Genomic DNA, 19,497 nt, shown 5'->3' with positions numbered 1-19,497 from the left:
AGGAGTGTACCTACATTACATAAAGTAAAAGGTTACCTGGTGTCTGTGCTGCTGCTGGCTGCAGTGTCTCCTGCAGGCTGCACTGCTGCTCCACCTGTCATTCCAGGCTGGACTCCCTTATCTGCAGCTTCAGTGGCTTCAGCAGGCAACTACACAATTAAAATATTTCCCTAGATGAACTGTTTCAGTTTATATGTTTTAAGGGTTCCCAAAAAAATATTTTTTCTCACTTATATCTAGTGGCATCACGCCATGCAAATGGTTTTATTGGTCGGCCTTTGAAATTTCTGCAGTTACACCAATACAATCCGGAGGAGGTGAATGGAATTTTGTTTGTGCTGCTCACAGCATTGCAAAAAACATTTTTAAAAAAATCATATATTTCCAGAAATAACTGTTGCTCTTACTCTGGATATTTCAATGACCCGCTGGTACTGTTCCCAGTCCCAAAAAAAAAAAAAAAAAAACTATTCCCGTTTATCCCGTGGCATATCCACAGTAAAGGATACACTGTTTCTGAGACTCATTGCTATTGATGTTTTAAAATGTAATTCTTAAATGCTGTGAGCAGTGGTGGAAGAAGTATTCGGATACTTTACATGTAAAGTAAAAGTAACAATAATAAGATGTGAAAATATGGAAAAATCCTGCAGTAAAAATATTACTCAAGTAAAAGCACACTGTAACACTGACACACCCTGTCACTGTTACATTTTTATACATTAATGATTTGTTGCTACTGATGCCTTCCAATATATACAGTATTTGACTGTGGTTTTAGGTAGAGCAAATTTCCTAGCCTATGAAATCAAACTATTTAAACACCTGTGTAGGTGTGCAGAGCCTTTAATTTGTACAGTCACTAGTAACTATAGCTGTCGTATACATGTAGTGCAGTAAAAAGTACAATATTTCCATCTGAAATGTAGTGAAGTAGAAGTATAAAGTTACATAACATGGAAATACTACAGTAAAATATAAGTTTCTCAAAATTGTACTTAAGTAGAGTACTTGAATAAATGTACTTTAGTTAAATTCCACCACAAACAAAATTCCATTCATCTTCATTATATCAGGGTGGAGGTAGAAACCTCAGACACAGATATTTCAAAACCTGGACAAATAATAATAATAATAATATTATTGAGTGAGCCTCAAAAGTTTATCTGAGTGAACTGAGTCCTGTTGTGATGTTAGTTCACACACTTAATGCGTATGATTTATTACTCTCCAGAATTGGAACATTGAGTCTCCAGGGTTTCTAGTTAAATGTTTGATTTTTTAAGACCTTTTTAATACCACATTGAATACACTTTAATGTCTTTTTCACGATCATACCAGCCAAAGTATGATTTTTAATTCTTCCTCCTGATATTTAACAATAATTCCTGATGATATAATTAATGGATTAACATGACCTGGACCTGGGTAAGCAGCAGAAAATGAATGGCTGGATTACCCCATCTAAAAATAATTGATTAATTTAAGTTCATTTAAGTTTTTGCAGATATTAACCCTTGCCCATTATGAGTGGATGAGCTTCCTAGCTGCTGTAGCTAGCAATATCGACAACGTTTGCAACAGTTCTGATGGTGCTGACTCGAACTCCATAAATTTTGAATTTGTTCTTATTGAACCCTCTGTAGCACAATCCCATTGTCAAAACAATCCTGTTTTTAGTTTATATGTGTGTATAGGTGTGGCTCCTGACAGCCCGCAATTGGGTAGCGAGGGATTTTATAAGTTAAGAGAAAACATTTGAGACTTTTGTCATTTTTTTTTTTAAATCTATGCACTTGAATGAGTGACAGGTCCGTCAGAGGAAGCTGTAACTTGAAAACAATGAGAAGACCTCCCACACACTGTCTCACTTACTGCTGAAATATTTATTTGATTACTTTTGTAAAGAATGTTGTTAATTAATTTGGCTTCTTGTGTGGAAAATAAATTAATATTTAGACTTGCCAAGACTTGCAGATACCCTGTTTTACAATTAAGGCCACTCATTGTAAAATTTTACTGTTAGATTTTGCTATTTAGGCTGTAGCTATATGGATGCCTCCTCTATTCTATTGGCTAAACTACGGCTGATCAAGACATGTTTTGAAGCTTTTTGTTATTGGATCTATAAACAATTAACAGTTAACTAATATTTTGGAGCAAATACAGACCCTTATTTGCTAACTTGGTTAAAATTTTTTCAGTGAATTACATTTGTAATTTATGCAGTAAAGCTATAACCACTAACCTCACTGAATGAATTTTAGATCTAAATGTTTCAGCTGTGGGGTTTTACACAGCTTGAATCATTACAAAGACATTATAGATTAGATGTGATCCTGGTGTTATAGTTGACAGTGTCACTCCCTACCAGCAGGCACTACAGTACTGGGCACAAAGCACAAACTCAATACAAGTGATAACAGAATCTGAAGGAGCAATGCAAGTCAAAAGTCATGTGACACAGAGTGTTTCTGTCCAGCATGCTCATGCAGTAATGCAGAGTAGAGTTAGAGGAGCTACAGCACACGAGTAAACACAAACAAAAACACACACAAACACAAAAACACAAACACAAAGACACAAAAACACAAACACAAAAACACACACACACACACACACACACACACACACACACACACACACACACACACACACACACACACACACACACACACACACACACACACACACACACACCCTCAGCGATGCCCAGGGACCTCATCACTGACCTGAGAGTGATAGACGAAGGAGGAGCGTGGGCTACGTATAAAATCCAAAATAAAGGCAGCGTCCTGTCAGCATACACGACGAACATAACCCAGGACCAAACACCCAAAGCCCAGCAACAGGAAAAGAAAACAGAACAGAGGCATGGAGAAAAATGCAGATGAAAAGAGAAAAACAACAGCAGAAGCCCCACACTTAAGTGCCAGCAAAGAAAAATCATTTTATCAAAGTATAGAACAACTTATTCTGATCCACATACATAGACACGATGCTCACCTTGCGGGGACTGTCTACATATGTGGGAGCTGTGGCAACACTTAAGGGGTCACTGACGGCTGCTGATGGCTTTGTCTGCTGCTGCTGCTCCTCCAGCGTCCTGACAAGAAGCAGAAAGAATACAGTGAAGCCTGAGATTCATGGCTCAAATGCAAACTTGTTGGCCTGCAGTCCCAGGGGACACTCACTTCTGATTCTGCTCCATCTCCAGCAGGGCTGATAAAGCTGATGTGCCTTTCTTGCCTTGTGGGGGCGGCACAGGCTCGGAAGAATACAGAGGGAGAGGACTCGTAACCTGCAGTCCTTTCATTGGTGTGCCCTTCTGCTATGTGAAAAAGTGAGAAAAACAAGGGAAGTGTTAATTTCAGCATCTAAAGATACAGTAAATACAAGTTTACTGTACAGTATCAAATAAGATAAGGAAAAGCAGGAAATCCTCATAATTTAGAAGCTTGAACCAGTGAATGAGTAATTTTTCATGTAAAAATACTCAATCAAGTAACGTGTTGATCAACTGTTTATTGATATTGCTTCATAGAGGGCTTTTATAAAACAATATTAATAAATATCAGCACAGACAAAATCTGAAGAGAGCAGTGGTGGAAAAAGTAGTGCGATCCTTCACCTTAAGTGACAGTATTAATGCCATGATGCCAGAATACAAACAAAAGTCAAAGTAAAGTACAGAAGTATTATCAGCATAATCAACTTAAAGTATATAAAAAGTACTAATTATGCAAAATGTCGCCTTTTAATGTTATATTATTATATAATATGTTATTGGATGGATTACTGATGCATTTTAAGGAAGTGGTCAAGGTGGAGCTAATTTTGGTTCAGTTGGGTTTAGTTTTTGTCGGGTAGTTAAATTGAACTATAATTCAACTTAATCATAGGTATTTTATATGCCCTTCATAGATTTTTTTTAAATCATAATGTGTAAAGTAACTCCTAACTATAGCTGTCAGATAATTGTAGTGAAGTAAAAAATACAATATTCCCCTTTTAAAAGGAGTGGAGTACGAGTATAAAGTAGCAAAAATGGAAATAATTTTTGTTATACAAAAAATTGTACTTAAGTTCAGTACTTCAGTAAATTGACTCAGTTACTTTCCACAACTGGAAGAGACAAGATGTTGATCTTTTTGCCAATTCTAAATAGTGCAATTGACTATTTTAAGACAAAAACATATATTTGAAAAATGATTAACTATAGCACTCATTTCAGTTGCATACAATATTAAAATATATGCAGCCTGAAATAAATAAAGTAGTGTCATGTAAGTTCAAACCACAAACAGTGATGAGACAACAACTGTAAAGGTGTTTTTCATGTACGAGTGTGACATAAACTAGGAAAGCCTCACTCTGATAATCCTGTCGGAGCGATGGCGTCGCCGAATGCGGTTGAGACCCTCCAGGAAGCGGATGAAGCCATCCAGCAGTATCCAGTCCCCGCTGCCACCTACCCCAGCACCTGCTCCCTCCCCATAAACATCCCAGTGGCCCTCCCCATCTGCCACCCGCCGCGCCCCTCCAGCTGGCAGCAAGAGGAAGCGAGTCCTCCAGAACTTCAAAGAGTCAATCAAACTGGGAAGGCAGTAGACAGGAAAATCATGGTATTTGACTTAGATACTTATTCTTTTCTGGGATTATTTTAAATAATAAAGCAAAAACAGATTACAACAATTATATCCATTTTATAAAGGAGTGTAAACATAGACATCTCATTAGTAGACCTCATTTTAAAATCTGAAATCAGTTACAACTAAGAAAATTGTACATAATACTGTTGGAGTGCTCATAAGTGTGTAAATGCATGCTCTGTGTGTGTGTGTACCTGAAGTCCTCGGAGCCAGCAGAGCAGATGTACTGGTCCAGGTAGTTCCACTTGTATTCCTCCAGTCTCTCATGGCCAAACTCAACCCAGCAGGATACAAACTGAGCATCAGAGTGTGGAGGACACAGGCTGTAGCTGTACTGGATCTGAGCTGATTCGTACAGGTACCTAAAAAAAAAAACACACACACACACACACACACACACACACACACACACACACACACACACACACACACACACACACACACACACACACACAATTGTGAAATAGGAATTCCTTCCCCTTGTAATTATTTTTTGTCATTTTCAACCCTGTGGTTTAAGTTACCACTGTCTGAGTTACAACAGCATATTTATCTGTGTGTAACAACTCCTTTCACACTGACTTCTAAACATTGTAGACTTAACGAATTCTAAACAGCCTCCTTTCAGTCCTTTCACTTGCTTTATTGGACAGCTGACACTTGGATTTTTTGTCGGTGTTTATCTTTTGTGTTGTCACACTGAAAGGAAAAAAAAAAATCCTACACCTATACTTCTAAATTCCTCTAGGAGACTAAGATCACATACACCCATTATCCACTTCAGAGGTTTGACATGGCTGATTTATGTTTGTGTATTTGTGTTACATGTTGTCAGGTGCACTCACTTTGGCAGGTAGCGAGTGACAGTGATTATTTTGTCTTTGAGACAAACTTTATGGAAGGTCCGGCCCATACTGAGCCAGTAAACTGTCTCCTCCTCCTCTGCCCGACGCAGAGACACCAGACCTGAAAACACAAGAAGACGACACATACAATAACCACAGGTCTGTTGATGTTTCTCTTTTAAAAGATGCAGATATCAAGTATTTTCTCAAATACTGAAACCAGAGCTTGTAGACTGTTTCTCTTCCAGTCATCATAAATATAACTGTTATTTGAATAGTTCAGTTTGTTAGTAAGATGGAAAAGCTATTTTACAGTGAATATCCAATATCAAGGTAACTTTACTTCAAACATGTACATCCCACAGCTGAAATGCAACAACTTTATGGAGCTTCTGAAAATCATTCTGGGAAACAACAAGTATTGGAAGAAGCATTCAGATCAATTACGTGATTAAAAGAAGCAATTACAAGTAATTACAAGTAAAAGGCCTGTATTCAAAAGCAAAAATATTATCTGCAAAAAGTAATTAAAGTATTTAAGTAAAAAGTAAAATGCTTAAGTAAAGTACAAGCACGTCAAAACTGTACTGTACTTGAGTGGATGTTCTTAGTTACTTTCCACTCGTGGAAACAACTACCTGAGGCAGAAGCAGACAAGGAAATTTGAGAACAAGGGGGCACAAAAAATAATGAAGTTATCTAACAACTAGACATCACTTAACATTTCATTTGGATTTGATATTAAGCAAAGTAATTTTTTTTCTGTTTTCAGAAATTTTGAAGCTATGGACACACCAATAATGTATGTGATTTGAATAAATATACAGTATAGTATGTAACGAAACACTGCTAGTTAAGTTACCTCTGGAGTAAAGAGGGCTGCTGCCAAGTGGTGTGGCTACAATGGGCTGTGGTTTCCTGTTATTTGGCTGGACGATGATCTGATAGCCCTGCATTAACCTCTGACAGATAAACTCCTCAAATACTTGAGACGCACTCATAACTGGAGCTTCATCTTCACGCCTAAGGAAGAGACAGAAATATGAAACGTAGGTGATTTGCTTAATGTTGGTTTATATTTGCAGCAGTTTGTGATATGCAGTTTTTACGGTGAGTAATTATGTGATTCTCTTTAATTTATGTTAAATTTTAGTTTCATTTTAGGAGAATATTAACTGTAAACAGAAATAAGACTTAATGATTTTTTTGTGCCCAAAATAATAAAAAAAAAACGTGACAGTGCTTATTTCAGCCCTGAGTAGCCCCTGCAGTCTTCTATTCAGGGTGCATACAGCCCTAACAAACTCCAGCAAGACAATAAGACAAACAATATGTAGCCTAAGAGGCAAAACCCAGGGCCAAAGAAAGCACTTTCTCCACCACTTTATTAAGCTTATGAGAATTGAATGTCAACATTTTGACCAATTTCTCTCTTAACGAGATTATTATATTGAGACAGTAAGAACACTGTTCAGAGTAATTTTAGTAGAAAAATCAACCTGACACTGTAAAATTGAGGAGAAAAAAAAAACAGGTCTTTTAAATGTGAGGGGGGCCTTGAGTGGAAATTACTACCTTGTGCATGTTAATTTATAAAAATGTATGGATTATGTTATCCAGGTGCGGGTACAAAGTAATTGGCTATAGACAGTTTTTTTAACCTGAAGACAGGATGTTGTCTACCTCTCCAGGTCACTATGCGGCAGCAGGTCGTAGCAGCCTTCAGTGTAGTCGTTCTGCAGTGTCTGGCGGTCGGGGAAGTAGTCGGTGGTGAGTGGCAGGCAGGCTGGTGTGGTCAGAGACTTCCAGTCCACCCCCACCGTGCAGCAGAAGCTGGGCACTGTCGGGGGTGCAGACAGCAGCAGGGCTTCAGGAGCACCCACACCATACATACACACAAACAAAAAATCCCCACAGCAAAGACAAATGCATGTACCCAGAGTGGAGCGGTACATGTGTGTGGGGGGGCAGGGAAGCACAGTGGAGTGATAAGAAAAGAAAGGAGTAGACAGGATGAAGGCATGAAGATGGAAAAGAGTGAAGATGAAGATACAAACATAACATAAAAAATAAAGTAGAGGAGAGGGGAAGAAAAAACAAGTAAAGTGTTATTTTTACTGGCCTCATCACCCCTGCTGATGATTCCTGAGGGGCCTGTAGTTGTGGAGCAGTGATCAAACATGCAGATTGTGGCCCTGTGACAGTCAGTCTGTGAGCAGTATCACTCAGAAGCAGGTGGGAAATGTGAGCTCAACAAAGGTGTGAACTGTAAATTGACTGAGTGAATTTAAGCAGAGATATTACATCATGCAAACATTCAGATGGTAGAACAAGCTCTCACTTCAAAATATTGTGTGGAAGAGAAAGACTTGTTTGACAGAAGCACCCATTTACAGTCAAATCAAGCAAAATATACTATGCACACCGCCATGCATGAATGAAATATAGACACAAGGCTTGTTGAATGCAAACAGGTCACGTTGTAGGAAAATTATAGGAGGCCTAATTAATTAGAGGATTTGAAGACCTGGAAATATTTTATCAGAATAATTAAGTTACAGATCAACAGGAGGAGGTGCAGAGGAAGAGACAGAAAAGACTCCAACAGAGAAAGAGAGGATACAGAGGGAGAAGAAGAGGTTAACCCCAAACCACATGACCTAGAGTTGTAAGAGTTGTTTATACCTGCGACCCCTGGAGACAGATGCCCACTGGAGAAAACTGCCTGCTGAAGCTGAATAAGCCCTCACAGGTTAGACACCTCTGAGGGTTTATTGCCATCATGAGTTTGGTGATCAAGAATATCAGCCCGATCCTTAGGTATGGCTATATGACAATGTTTGTGACTTGTCAATTGATATGTCTTTGTTTTCGTAAGGACAAGATGGACTCACTTGGATCAGCATTGATGAGCGAAAAGTCTTCAAATGAGGAGCCATGGTTAGTCAGAGTTCCTGTACAGAGACCAAAAGTAAAGAATAGGCAGCAATGTTACAAATAAAATTTATTTTCATTGTTAATTAATTGCTTGAGCTATGCACTGTGAAAAAGTAGTAAAAAAAACGCTGATCCCATTTTCCCTAACCGAAAGTAATGTGTTAAAATGTCTTGTTTTGTCTGACCAACAGTCTTACACCCAAAGATGTTTCATGTACAACAATATATAAAAAAAGAAAAGCAGTAAAGCCTCACATTTGAGACACTGGAACCAGCACAGCACAGCTGAAATGATTAATTGATTATCAAAGTAGTTGCTGCTTTTTCTTTAAACTAATTGACTAATGGATAAACAGTTGCAGCAGTAAAGCTTTTATTAGTTTTCCTTATTTAACTGATATAAACATACAGTAGACAGAAAGGAATCATCCATGTATGACTGGTTATCTTACTATCAAACAGGCAAAACATAACCTGCATCCATCTTTGTTTGCAGAAGTAAATATGTCACATTTATAGTCTAGTTCATGAAAAGGTCTTCAGGACAAGACTGTGTGTATTGTGAAGAGCAAACTACACCTTTTGTTTCTAGTGTTCAACACTAGGTACATATAACTCTTCCAGTTATAAATTTTCTGGGTACAAATGTTAGCTAATGAGTTTACAAGCTTGCATACACTCACCAGTGTAGTTTTGAGTGTAGTTTACACCATCATTTAAATGTTCAGCTGTTAGCTCTGCATTGTCAGTTACCAAGTGAGTCTCAACAAGAAAATTGTTCTGTGTATTTAACTGGTGTTTTTGGGATGTGTACTGTGGGCAGTGTTTATTAGGAACACCTGTACACCTGCTTATTCATGGAATTATCCAATCAGTCAATCATGTGCAGCAGTGCAGTGAATAAAATTATGCAGATACAGGTCAGGAGCTTCAGTTAATGTTCAACCAAACATCAGAATTGGAATAAAAAAATATGATCTCAGTGACCAGGCGGGCTGGTTTGAGTATTTCTGAAACTGCTGATCTCCCTAGATTTTCACGCACAACAGTTTCTAGAGTTTACTCAGATGTCAACATGTCAACAGTCCAGGCTGTTGGCGGTGGTGTAGTGGTGTGGGGAATTTTTTCTTGGCACACTTTGGGCCCTTTAATATCAGACAATCATAGTCCGAATGCAACAGCCTCTGAGTATTATTGCTGACCAACTGCATCCCTTTACGGTGACCATTTACCCATCTTCTAATGGCTACTTCCAGCATCATAATGCACCATGTCACATAATTCAATGGAACACCTTATGGATGTGGTAGAACTGGTGATTGGCTTCATGAATGTGCAGCGGACAAATCTGCAGAAATGATGTGATGCAATCTTGTGGAATCCATACAACAAAGAATTGAGGCTTTTTGGAGAGGCCTACCCAGTATTAGTATGGTGTTCCTAATAAAGTACTGAGTAAGAGTATATGTTAACTCCTAAATTTTATTAAGAGATTCCCTCAAGAGCCAGGAATAATAATAATGCTCTTATGTCTAAAAATGGAAGAATGGAAGAATGGTCACCTAAAACAAATCCAAAGACAAATATTGCTAAATCATCATTTTGTTTCTTAAAGGGGAGCTCCACTAATTTTCTACATCAAAGTGTGTTCACAGGTATTTGGGAGTTTAAGTGCATATGTGAAAAAATTTGGATCAACTGATGTCACTTGAGTCAGCATCAGTTGTGTCTGAAGACTACAAGTTTGAAAGTGGAAAAAAAAAAAGCCCATTGTTTCGCATTGATTCTGAAGATGTAAATAAAAAAATCTCTCACAAATACATTGTTTTATTTTTTATAAAAAGGCTCAGTAATTTCATAAAATAGCTGGTAGCTATAGTTTTTAGCAAATGTGACTCAAACAATTTAACATTAAATAGTGCATTTGTTCAATACTATTTTCAGCAGTGGATTAATCCACATTTGGTGCTCTAGTGAGTATTTGGGGCAGCAGGACAGTGTATGTGGGACTGAGTCAAAAATAATCAGTGTGTATATTCATGGCAATGAAGGAACATGTTACCCAGTCCAACAGTGTGCCCCATTGATATATATATATTTTTTTTAACCAAAATGTTCTATGGCAGAGAAGAATATGATATATCAGGCTTTGGATACACACAAAATACTTGTTAGTACATCAATTCATTCAAGAAAAAAATATAAAATATTGCTGGCCTCAGTGATATTGATATCAGTGTCTTCATTACTTAATTGGAAAAATGAACAAGAAACTAATCAACCACAAGTCTGGTGTGGTTCTTATATCATTGCAAATAAAGTGGAGCTACAGAATATACATATAAAGTAGAGTTAAAATACAAAGTATGTTTCAGGAGCAACTGTTTTTGAGTATGTATATCACCACTGTTATTGCTCCCTGGGCTTCCAGTGAACTCTTCCATCACTCCACCAATGTAAAGGCCATTCTCCCCTGCTTGCCTTGAGGTTGTTCGCCTTAAACAAAGATTCAAAAAAGCATTCATCTTACTGTCTGCACTTCAAACCAACAATGTTTACAAAGGAAATATTAGGTCCTTGTGGTTGGTGTGTCTAACCTTCCAGTGGCCTCGTGATAGGCCAGCTCCAGCAGCTCAGCGGAGGTATGGGCAGGATCTCTCTGCTGGCTGCCCTGCAGTTCAGCCATGTTCTGTCTGGTCTGGTGATGGATCTGGATTGCCTCTCCAGAAGGACCTGAAGAACAACCATAGCACATACAGTCTGCTACTTGGATGAATGCCAACAATATAACTATAGTCTCAGGCTTTTACTTCTTGACAAAGTAGTTCTCCATCATATATGTGCATATTAAATTTCCTGTTTATCTTCCCATTAGATTTTGACATTTCTTGTGTACAAAATGTTGGACTAGAGAAAAGATCATGGTTTCACCAAAAATGCTACAGTTGATGACTGTGAACATCCAAAGCCAATTTCATTGAAAAAGTCTGTTACTATCACAGAAAAACAAAAGTCACCCTCTGAAGACCATGAATTTCATACTAAATTTTATTTAAAATTGGGCCAGTAGTTGATGATGATTGACGTCAAAGAGTTGTATAGACTGAATAATGAAAAATTTGCATCCTTATACCCTGCCTCTGGCAGGAAAAAATAATGAGTTATGTAGTAAGAGCAATCACTAACATAATTCATGACGTAGCATAGCATTTTTGTGTCAACATGCTAGCTTTTATAAAACACATCCTCAATAATATACACATTTATTAATTTAGATGCTCCAAAAAATTATAATCCTCTCTACCTGTGGTAGTCATAAATGTAAGCAATAAGGATAAAATATTCTCTCACGGTATACAGCATATTAGTTTGTAGCGCAATTTTGATATATAGCAAATAGTACCTTTTCTGAAAATTAATTAGTTTATACATAGGACACTAAGATGGGATTTAGCACATTTCGATATTCAAATACTCAAAATTGTGATATCTAGTGATTTTGGGGATCACTAATGGTGGGGTTTTGGAAACAAATTCAAAATAATTTATTATGACAATATGTAAAATTGGTGAATTTCCCCTTCAACTGTAACACAGCCTTAAAGACCTGGAAAATGCAAAACTAAGATATATCTGGACATCACAATACCTAAATCTCATACAAACTTTGATCTTATATCACAACATCTACTCTATATTATATTGGTTTATTGCCCACTTCTATTCTACATTATACTTAAGTCATGGTGGACAGACAGATTGACACCATGCAACATCTACCAGGCTGATGGGACATAATGGCCGGAGGCATTGTGTTTGTGCAGGACTTTGTGCCACCTCACCAACAGGGAAAGTATGCATCCAGCGCCGGCGGTTGGAGGTGAGCTTCATGGGCATCCTGGATGGTGTGAAGGGGTTGATCAGCGCTCTCTGTGGGGTGTAACCTCCTGGACGGATGTGAAGTGTCGACTCAGCACTTCCCACTGTGAACCTGCCTGGGGCACTGGAGTCCCGCTGAGAGCCCATCATCTTCTCCAACAACTCTGAACAACAGTATAACAAAACAAGACAACAGGAATGAGGTTAAGATAGGAAAAAGATGGAGCAAACTTCATGACATCAACTATACAGGACTAAACCAGCTGGATTGATCAGACTAAGCCTCTGGAGGGGTTACCTCTGGTGCTTGTGTATCCCAGAGAACTGCTGACTTCATATTGGGGAGGAGGCATGCGGGGTATCAGCAGCATGTTGGACACTGGACCCAGACTATCATCAGAGGCCAGGCTACGCTGTTCCTCAGGACCCCCAGACCGTACGGGAGGGGACACCCCTATACCTGCAGTGACATCCACTGAGCCCCAGCTCTTCCTCCCAATCATCTCTTTGTCTCGACCAAGCCTGAAAAACACACAGTCGCTACTGTTAAACAGGGCTGAAAGTCCACAAGGTTCAATAGAGAGGGTAATTCTCTCCACTGTGTTTAATGGAATGGAGTTTAATGTTGTGCAAAGGGTCAGATACCTGAAGTTGGTGCTCCTCTGAATTCGCGAAGGACAAGGAAGTCTGAACACCTGAGCGTCATAGGCATCATAGTCCACCTGTATAGGCAGGCTGTTGTCAGAGTCCTTTGGAGCACAGAGAGCTGAAAGAGGTCCCGTGAGGAATGTTGGAGCAAAGATGAAGTCATTATCTAAGTCATGCTTCAAGAAATTAAAAAGATGTCAGAGGGATAAACAATCAAAACTCACTGTGGTCTTTGCTGCTCTTGAATTTTTCAGCATGCATCTAGAAATAATTGTAATTTTAAAACATACAAGAAACCTTTATCAAACTTTTTAAGTGGGACAACAGTGCTGCAAAATGTGAACGCACCTTGCGACCGGCCAGTTTGATTCGAGGGGTGAAGGAGCTACAAGAGTTCAGATTTTTGGACGTGTAGAAGCTATGGGCATAGAAGAAAAAGATGTAAACAGGGTATAGATCAATTGATTACACCTTTACATAAAATCTGTATTGGTCTTTATTTTAATGGTGTATCATGTTGTGTTGCCTGTGGTTTATCCAGTGAGGCAGGTTATAGTCGTCTCCCACACGAGAGTCTCCAGGTGTTGTCCTGTTGTGCAGCTACAGAGAAAATGACCATCAGTAACAAACAGGTACGGTATATGGCCTGATGTAAACAACAGAAACTGATACTGTGGATATCTTACCTTGAACAATGGTACTGCATGTAATGGCTGCTCCCCCATACACACCAAGTCTACCCCAATACCTAAAGAGGGAAAAGTATGTCTCACCAGCATCATTTACTTTCATACAATGATCCTTTTATTCTCCGTTAACAAGTGGATTTGTTAAGTTTGTCGATTTGTTTGAACTGTGTTTGTATCATCACACTCACCATTGTCAATCATTCGCTGTTTGGTGAGAATCATAAGCAGACGGTCCACTTCAAACACTCCTACCCCGGGTGTAATGACCACTGACATCTGTCCAGTGCGGTCAAAGTTACGGTTGATGTAGTGCTTGTCAAATACTGTGGGAGACACGGTGACCTTCAGCTTTTTTTTGTCTTTTCTAGTTATTTATCAGTGAAAGACACTGACTGAACTGTACCAAACGCTTAATTTTACAGGAGACATGCATGATTTCTCAAGTCTGCCTTAAAAAAATAATCAGGTGCTGAATGAAATGTACACTGAAGCAGGTTTTACTTGCTGTAATAATTTCTCCTTTTGATAATGGCCATAAAAGATCCCTTTCTAATATGCTTCCAATGTAAGAGATGGGGGAAAAATCCACAGTCATGGTTCTGTGTAAAAATGTATTCAAAGTTTATCTGAAGCCAGTGAGGCAATGCTCTTGTGAGTCAGTCAAAATAAGAGGATTTTATTCCAAAGTTAGTCTTGTTAGCGTTGCCCACTGCACCTCAGCAAGGGAACACAGCAAAGGGAAACACAAAGGATATTCTGTATTAGAAAGGCTGGAACTTAGAAAAATATCTACTTGATTTTTCAAACTCAGACTGCTGAAGCCACATATGAACTTTTGAATACAATTTTGCATAGAACAGGAATTTTAGCCACTATCACTTACACTGAAACAGCTTTAGGAAGGGATCTCTTAATGACTGGTAAAAACAAGAGAAATGATTACAGAAAGTTTAACTATTGTGATTGGCCAGAAACTTTTTGAGTAAGAAACATGATATAAAACTGAGTATCTAAAATGTTTCTAAGAATTCAGTAATATTTTTCTTTATTCAGTCAATTAACTGTCTACAGGCATACAAGGGAATCCTTATTTCCTTTCTATTTAAGCATACTGTATGGTACTGAAGATTCATTTCCTGGACACAAAGGAGGGCATGGAGGCAGTATAATAACAAAGCCTGAGGTTCATAATTAAACACACATAGTTATGTCATTATTATTATTGTCACCCATCGGATTTTGAATAGCTCCTCTGGGTTTATAAAAGTCCAGGAAGTCTCAGTACCTGAGCACTGATAAACAAAATTTAGTTGTTAAATTAATTGGGATTACCTGTATTTATGTTTAAAAAAGCACAATTGAAAAGTTGATAACCAATACATTTTTTAAAATGGATAAAAAGAATAACCAACCAATCATCATGAACAGCTTGGTTCTAGACCTTTTAGACCTCTAAGGCCATCTACAGTCTGGTCAGAAAAAATTTTTAAGAAGTAATTAACAAGCCACCTGTTGTTACTGTAGAAATAAAATAACAGTCTCACAAATGGTGACGTGTTCTCTGTGTATGCTCAGTACAGTTGCACAATGAATACAACAAATCCTACGAGAGATAAATGTGGTAAATGGACTGCACTTACATAGCGATTTTCTAGTCTTATAGACCACTCAAAGTGCTTTACACTACTACCACATTCACCTATTCACACACACATTCATACAGCGACTTTTCCATACAAACAGCCCTTTTTTTTCTACACACACACACACACACACACACACACACACACACACACACACACACACACACACACACACACACACACATATTCACACAACGATGATACATTGGAGGCAATTTGGGGTTCAGTATCTTGCCCAAGGACACTTCAACATGTGTACTGGAGGAGCCGGGGATCAAACCACCGATTGTCTGGGTAGCGGACGACCCGCTCTACCTCCGGAGTACCAGCCAGCCCACTATAATGTTGAATAATCCTTACTTAACCAGGTGACAAAATACACCTGCTCTCAGTAAAAGAATTTCTTTTTTCTGAAAACAGGTCTACTTTGGCATTAGAGTACGTACCATTGAAGGAAAGGTTAATTGCCTCCAGGTAGTTTCCTTGAGCAGCAGTTGAGTTATAACCCACAGGAAAACCATCTGGCATGATAGTAAATAAATACAAGATTTCAGTTACAAAAGGCACCTGATCCAAAGATCTATTTGTCAGCCAAATGCTCGACTCATTCACTACCTGCTTCTTTCAGTCGCACCAGGACAGGATACTGGATGAAAAGCTTTTTGATAGTGACAAGTAATGACGTCCACTCATCCCGTCTCTCATTCTGAGCCACAACCCTGATCACAAAACAGTTTTGAGTCATCGAACGCCACTGCCATCCAGTCTGTAATTTTGTTGAGCTCCAAGTAACGGTTGATAATGCTATGTCAGTATGCTTGCCTGTAGAAGTCTTCATAAAAACGTCCCTCATGATCCTGTCTGAGGGAGCCTCTAAGAATCTCAGGAAATTCATCTGAAGAAAATGATAACTCAGATATAGTAATATTCTCACATGCCTGCTGTGTTAATCTGTGTCGTAACTCATTGTTATGATAAAGAATGAAGACTCACCGATATTTTTAGCATTGTAGAATGTACGTGAGAAAAGCACAACTGTCACCTCATGACTGCAGTTTTTCTCCTATATTAACATTAAACATTGCTTTTGTTTAATAATAATTATTCATTAATTTTGTGAAAACAGTTTTAAGAGTTACAATGGCAAATAAAAGGAAATCACAAACCTTCCACTTTGCAAAAAGGTCAGACAGGAAACCATTTACAGCCTTCTCGAAATAGAGATCACCTAAGACAAAACATTAAAATAAGACATTCTCCTCCAGAAGTATATGTCAGAACCTTTATGTCATTGAAAAACAAGCTCATAAAGTGTGAATGACCAAACTGAGAGGTACAACTAACCATAGATGTCAAAGTCCCACATCTCACAGCTCATCTGAATAAAGATGTATACCATTGCAGATGTGGATCTGAAAACCACCTGTGTTACAACATCGCATGACATTTCAGAGAAATTAATGACTTGAACATAAATAAATGCAATAGTGACTATTTGATAGGAAGCATATAGAGCAATATGCTTGCTATAACAATTCGCATCCATTCCTAGAGATTCATTCAACCTTTTATTACTGGTAAATAGAGCTGAAATGATTAGTCGATCAATAACAAGTTAATCGACACCAAATTCAATAATTAGTTAACTATTCAAGTCATTTATCATGCAAAAACACCAATCATTGTCTTGTTCCAGCTTGTTGAACATGAGGATTTGCTTCTTCTGTTTTATATAATTGGGATTAAATGTCTTTGGTTTTTTGGACTGTTGTTTGGACAAAACAAGCAATGTCAAGATATCACCTTTGGTGAGCTGCCTACCTTTACTTAAAAATATTTGGGTTTTAGTCCTATGGTCACATGATGGTCTAGGGACTGTTTTACTAGAGACTCTTCTACACTGAGTGATACTAAAATTGTTGTAAATACTGAATTACTTGCGAGCTCTTGATATATGAAAAAGTCAAATCCATACATTTTGAATGCTCACTCCAAGTATTAGCAATCACTTATGTGTGACCAGCAACATCAGCATCTGCCTTCTAAACCGTTTAGTAGTGAAACACTTACCCTGGTGTCTTCACTGATGTAACCACAGGTCACTTTCTCTCCCTTCACCCAGAGTTCACTGGCCTGGGCTCTAGAGAATCAAAAACATCATAAGCATGCACGCAGAGATGAAGGGAAGGGAAGGCTGAGATAAAACACCAAAGAACTGGGTTATCTATGTAAATGTACACTTTCTTTTTTAACCTTAGGAAAGTTCCCGCACCATAACTGCCCCCTTTGTCTTTTCTCTTCACCTTTATACATACTGTATGCTAGTTAATTTGGGTGCTGCTCAGTCCTAGAAACATGTATGTACACGTTAATTTCTTCCACGTTCAAGTCATTCCAAATTCATTTATGCAAATGGAGTGTACAGAATGAAATGTATGCTTAGTACCTGATTCCTGCAAACTCCACTTTCTGCGTCACATAAGCACATGTGCTCACCTGGAATAAAGATTGTAACAGTTATATCCTCATGTGCTATCTACATGTTATTACCCGGATTCATAAACCTTTACATGCCCTACCAGACTTTTCTTTAGTCTCCACATGTCTCCTCTGCCAATGTACTGGTCCTTGAAAGTCAGCTCCACCAAGTCCAATGTTACATCCTGCAAGGACAGAACTACAAGAGATTTGCTTTAACTGACAAGCAGAGGAGCTGCAGATTACTCAGAGTGAACGTACCTTAGGGTCGACAATGTTAACAATGACATCCTGGTATGCACGAAGTTTGAAGGCTTGAGCTACAGTTTGGTCCACACTGATTGTCTCTGAGTAAGAACAAAATATCCATCATGGGTAGTGAACAGGCAAGGCAACTATCACAAACTAGTTAATACAATATCAAAAAAGTTACAATTAATGTATATTTGTCCAAATACAGTATATTGTAAAAGGTGGACAAAATAATAGAAACACCCTGTAATTTAATGCAAAAATACAGTAACATCACCAACTATAGCCTAAAAAATAACCAGAGAGTTGACTCTAAATCTCTATGCGCCAAGAAACACTGAACATTAAAAGCATCACAAAGCCATGATCTGTTGCAGGGCAGTCATAATGGACTGCATTAAATTGTGAGATATTCCAGTCACTCTGTCGATTGTCCATCTCTAGCAGGGATGCAACTAACAATAATTTTTATTATTCAGTAATCTGCCAATTGTTTTCTTGATGAATCGATAAACTGTTCGGTCAATTAAATGATTGAAAATAGTGAAAATCACCCATCACAGTTTCCTAAAGCCCAAGGTAATGTCTTCAGATTGCTTGTTTTGTCATATTTCAAAACCCAAAGATATTCAGTTTAGTATCACATAAAACAAAGAACAGCAGCAAATCTTCACATTTAAAAACAAAATTAATTAAATAAATAAATAAACTAATAAACTTTTCTGCATTTCTACTGTTGCAGCAACAACCGACTGTGTGGGGACACAGATATCTTTAAAGTTTAACTTGTAGCCTAATCTAATTCCTTAAATATGGCAAACATGCTGCTATATAGTGTTAGATCATATACCTTTCTGTAGGTCCTCTTTTAGGCTCTTCACCTGCAGCAGGAGGGGACTGGGAATTTCAAAATAGACAATACCAGATTATAGGCTCAGTAGTGGAAAATATGAAAACTGAAACACAAGCGTAAAAGCTATCCAACACAGTGACCCTCCAATTATGCAAGCTAACCTGTATTCATCTGTGGGGTGTGCAATCTCGATTATATGCCCCAGACTGACTTGAGGGAAAACTTTTGAGTTGACAACCAACTCATCATCTGCTCAAAGAACAGGTCAATTTAAATAACAATCTCATAAAAATCTTCAAAAAGAGAAACATGAATTTGGTCTACTGGAACTGAAAATTCTCACTTACCACTTCCGCCAAAACCTTTTTTGTGCAGCACAAGCTTATATGACTTATTGGTCTTCATGGTCAGGCACCTAAGGAACAAAATCATTACTTAATTCGTGATTTATCAAAGTTGTAAGCAGACTAACACGACCCATGGTGCGTATTTATTTTCTTATATTGTCTTGCTAGCCCTAAACTCATTTACTACATGTAGTATTGTATATAGCATTGTATTATGCTTAATTCGTTTCATTTTATTTTCTTATAGTCTTCTATGCCGTGGAGTGGGTAACGG

At 38.1% G+C, this 19,497-nt stretch overlaps 1 protein-coding gene across 11 annotated transcripts in view; it reads right to left on the bottom strand.

Moving 5' to 3' along the window:
* The window catches only part of depdc5 (DEP domain containing 5, GATOR1 subcomplex subunit), a 37,930-nt gene that overhangs the window by 17,914 nt on the left and 519 nt on the right, over positions 1 to 19,497 (bottom strand). For 4 of the 11 annotated variants that reach the window (XM_040143016.1, XM_040143021.1, XM_040143018.1 and 1 more), the window contains exons 2-34: positions 19,224 to 19,291; positions 19,038 to 19,125; positions 18,874 to 18,920; positions 18,033 to 18,118; positions 17,873 to 17,956; positions 17,740 to 17,789; positions 17,364 to 17,433; positions 16,638 to 16,716; positions 16,460 to 16,521; positions 16,287 to 16,356; positions 16,116 to 16,188; positions 15,909 to 16,012; positions 15,740 to 15,814; positions 13,839 to 13,973; positions 13,648 to 13,709; positions 13,488 to 13,561; positions 13,310 to 13,379; positions 13,186 to 13,222; positions 12,959 to 13,079; positions 12,612 to 12,835; positions 12,277 to 12,477; positions 11,032 to 11,167; positions 10,839 to 10,930; positions 8,392 to 8,451; positions 7,181 to 7,364; positions 6,360 to 6,520; positions 5,498 to 5,618; positions 4,847 to 5,014; positions 4,374 to 4,596; positions 3,195 to 3,331; positions 3,007 to 3,106; positions 2,733 to 2,795; positions 37 to 149 (exon numbers count right to left, since the gene is read on the bottom strand). In XM_040143016.1, the coding sequence (XP_039998950.1) occupies positions 37 to 149; positions 2,733 to 2,795; positions 3,007 to 3,106; positions 3,195 to 3,331; positions 4,374 to 4,596; positions 4,847 to 5,014; positions 5,498 to 5,618; positions 6,360 to 6,520; positions 7,181 to 7,364; positions 8,392 to 8,451; positions 10,839 to 10,930; positions 11,032 to 11,167; positions 12,277 to 12,477; positions 12,612 to 12,835; positions 12,959 to 13,079; positions 13,186 to 13,222; positions 13,310 to 13,379; positions 13,488 to 13,561; positions 13,648 to 13,709; positions 13,839 to 13,973; positions 15,740 to 15,814; positions 15,909 to 16,012; positions 16,116 to 16,188; positions 16,287 to 16,356; positions 16,460 to 16,521; positions 16,638 to 16,716; positions 17,364 to 17,433; positions 17,740 to 17,789; positions 17,873 to 17,956; positions 18,033 to 18,118; positions 18,874 to 18,920; positions 19,038 to 19,125; positions 19,224 to 19,281 (3,428 nt within the window). In that variant the 5' untranslated portion in view covers positions 19,282 to 19,291. Of the gene's footprint in view, positions 1 to 36; positions 150 to 2,732; positions 2,796 to 3,006; positions 3,107 to 3,194; positions 3,332 to 4,373; positions 4,597 to 4,846; positions 5,015 to 5,497; positions 5,619 to 6,359; positions 6,521 to 7,158; positions 7,365 to 8,182; positions 8,232 to 8,391; positions 8,452 to 10,838; positions 10,931 to 11,031; positions 11,168 to 12,276; positions 12,478 to 12,611; positions 12,836 to 12,958; positions 13,080 to 13,185; positions 13,223 to 13,309; positions 13,380 to 13,487; positions 13,562 to 13,647; positions 13,710 to 13,838; positions 13,974 to 15,739; positions 15,815 to 15,908; positions 16,013 to 16,115; positions 16,189 to 16,286; positions 16,357 to 16,459; positions 16,522 to 16,637; positions 16,717 to 17,363; positions 17,434 to 17,739; positions 17,790 to 17,872; positions 17,957 to 18,032; positions 18,119 to 18,873; positions 18,921 to 19,037; positions 19,126 to 19,223; positions 19,292 to 19,497 lie in introns of those variants that run through there. The other 7 variants (XM_040143019.1, XM_040143020.1, XM_040143023.1 and 4 more) reach the window with 7 other exon arrangements.

The sequence above is a fragment of the Xiphias gladius genome, chromosome 14 (genome assembly GCF_016859285.1).
Source record: "Xiphias gladius isolate SHS-SW01 ecotype Sanya breed wild chromosome 14, ASM1685928v1, whole genome shotgun sequence".
NCBI lineage: Eukaryota > Metazoa > Chordata > Actinopteri > Istiophoriformes > Xiphiidae > Xiphias > Xiphias gladius.
The sequence above is the reverse complement of the archived record's forward strand: the minus strand, read 5'-3'. Positions and strand labels throughout refer to the sequence as shown.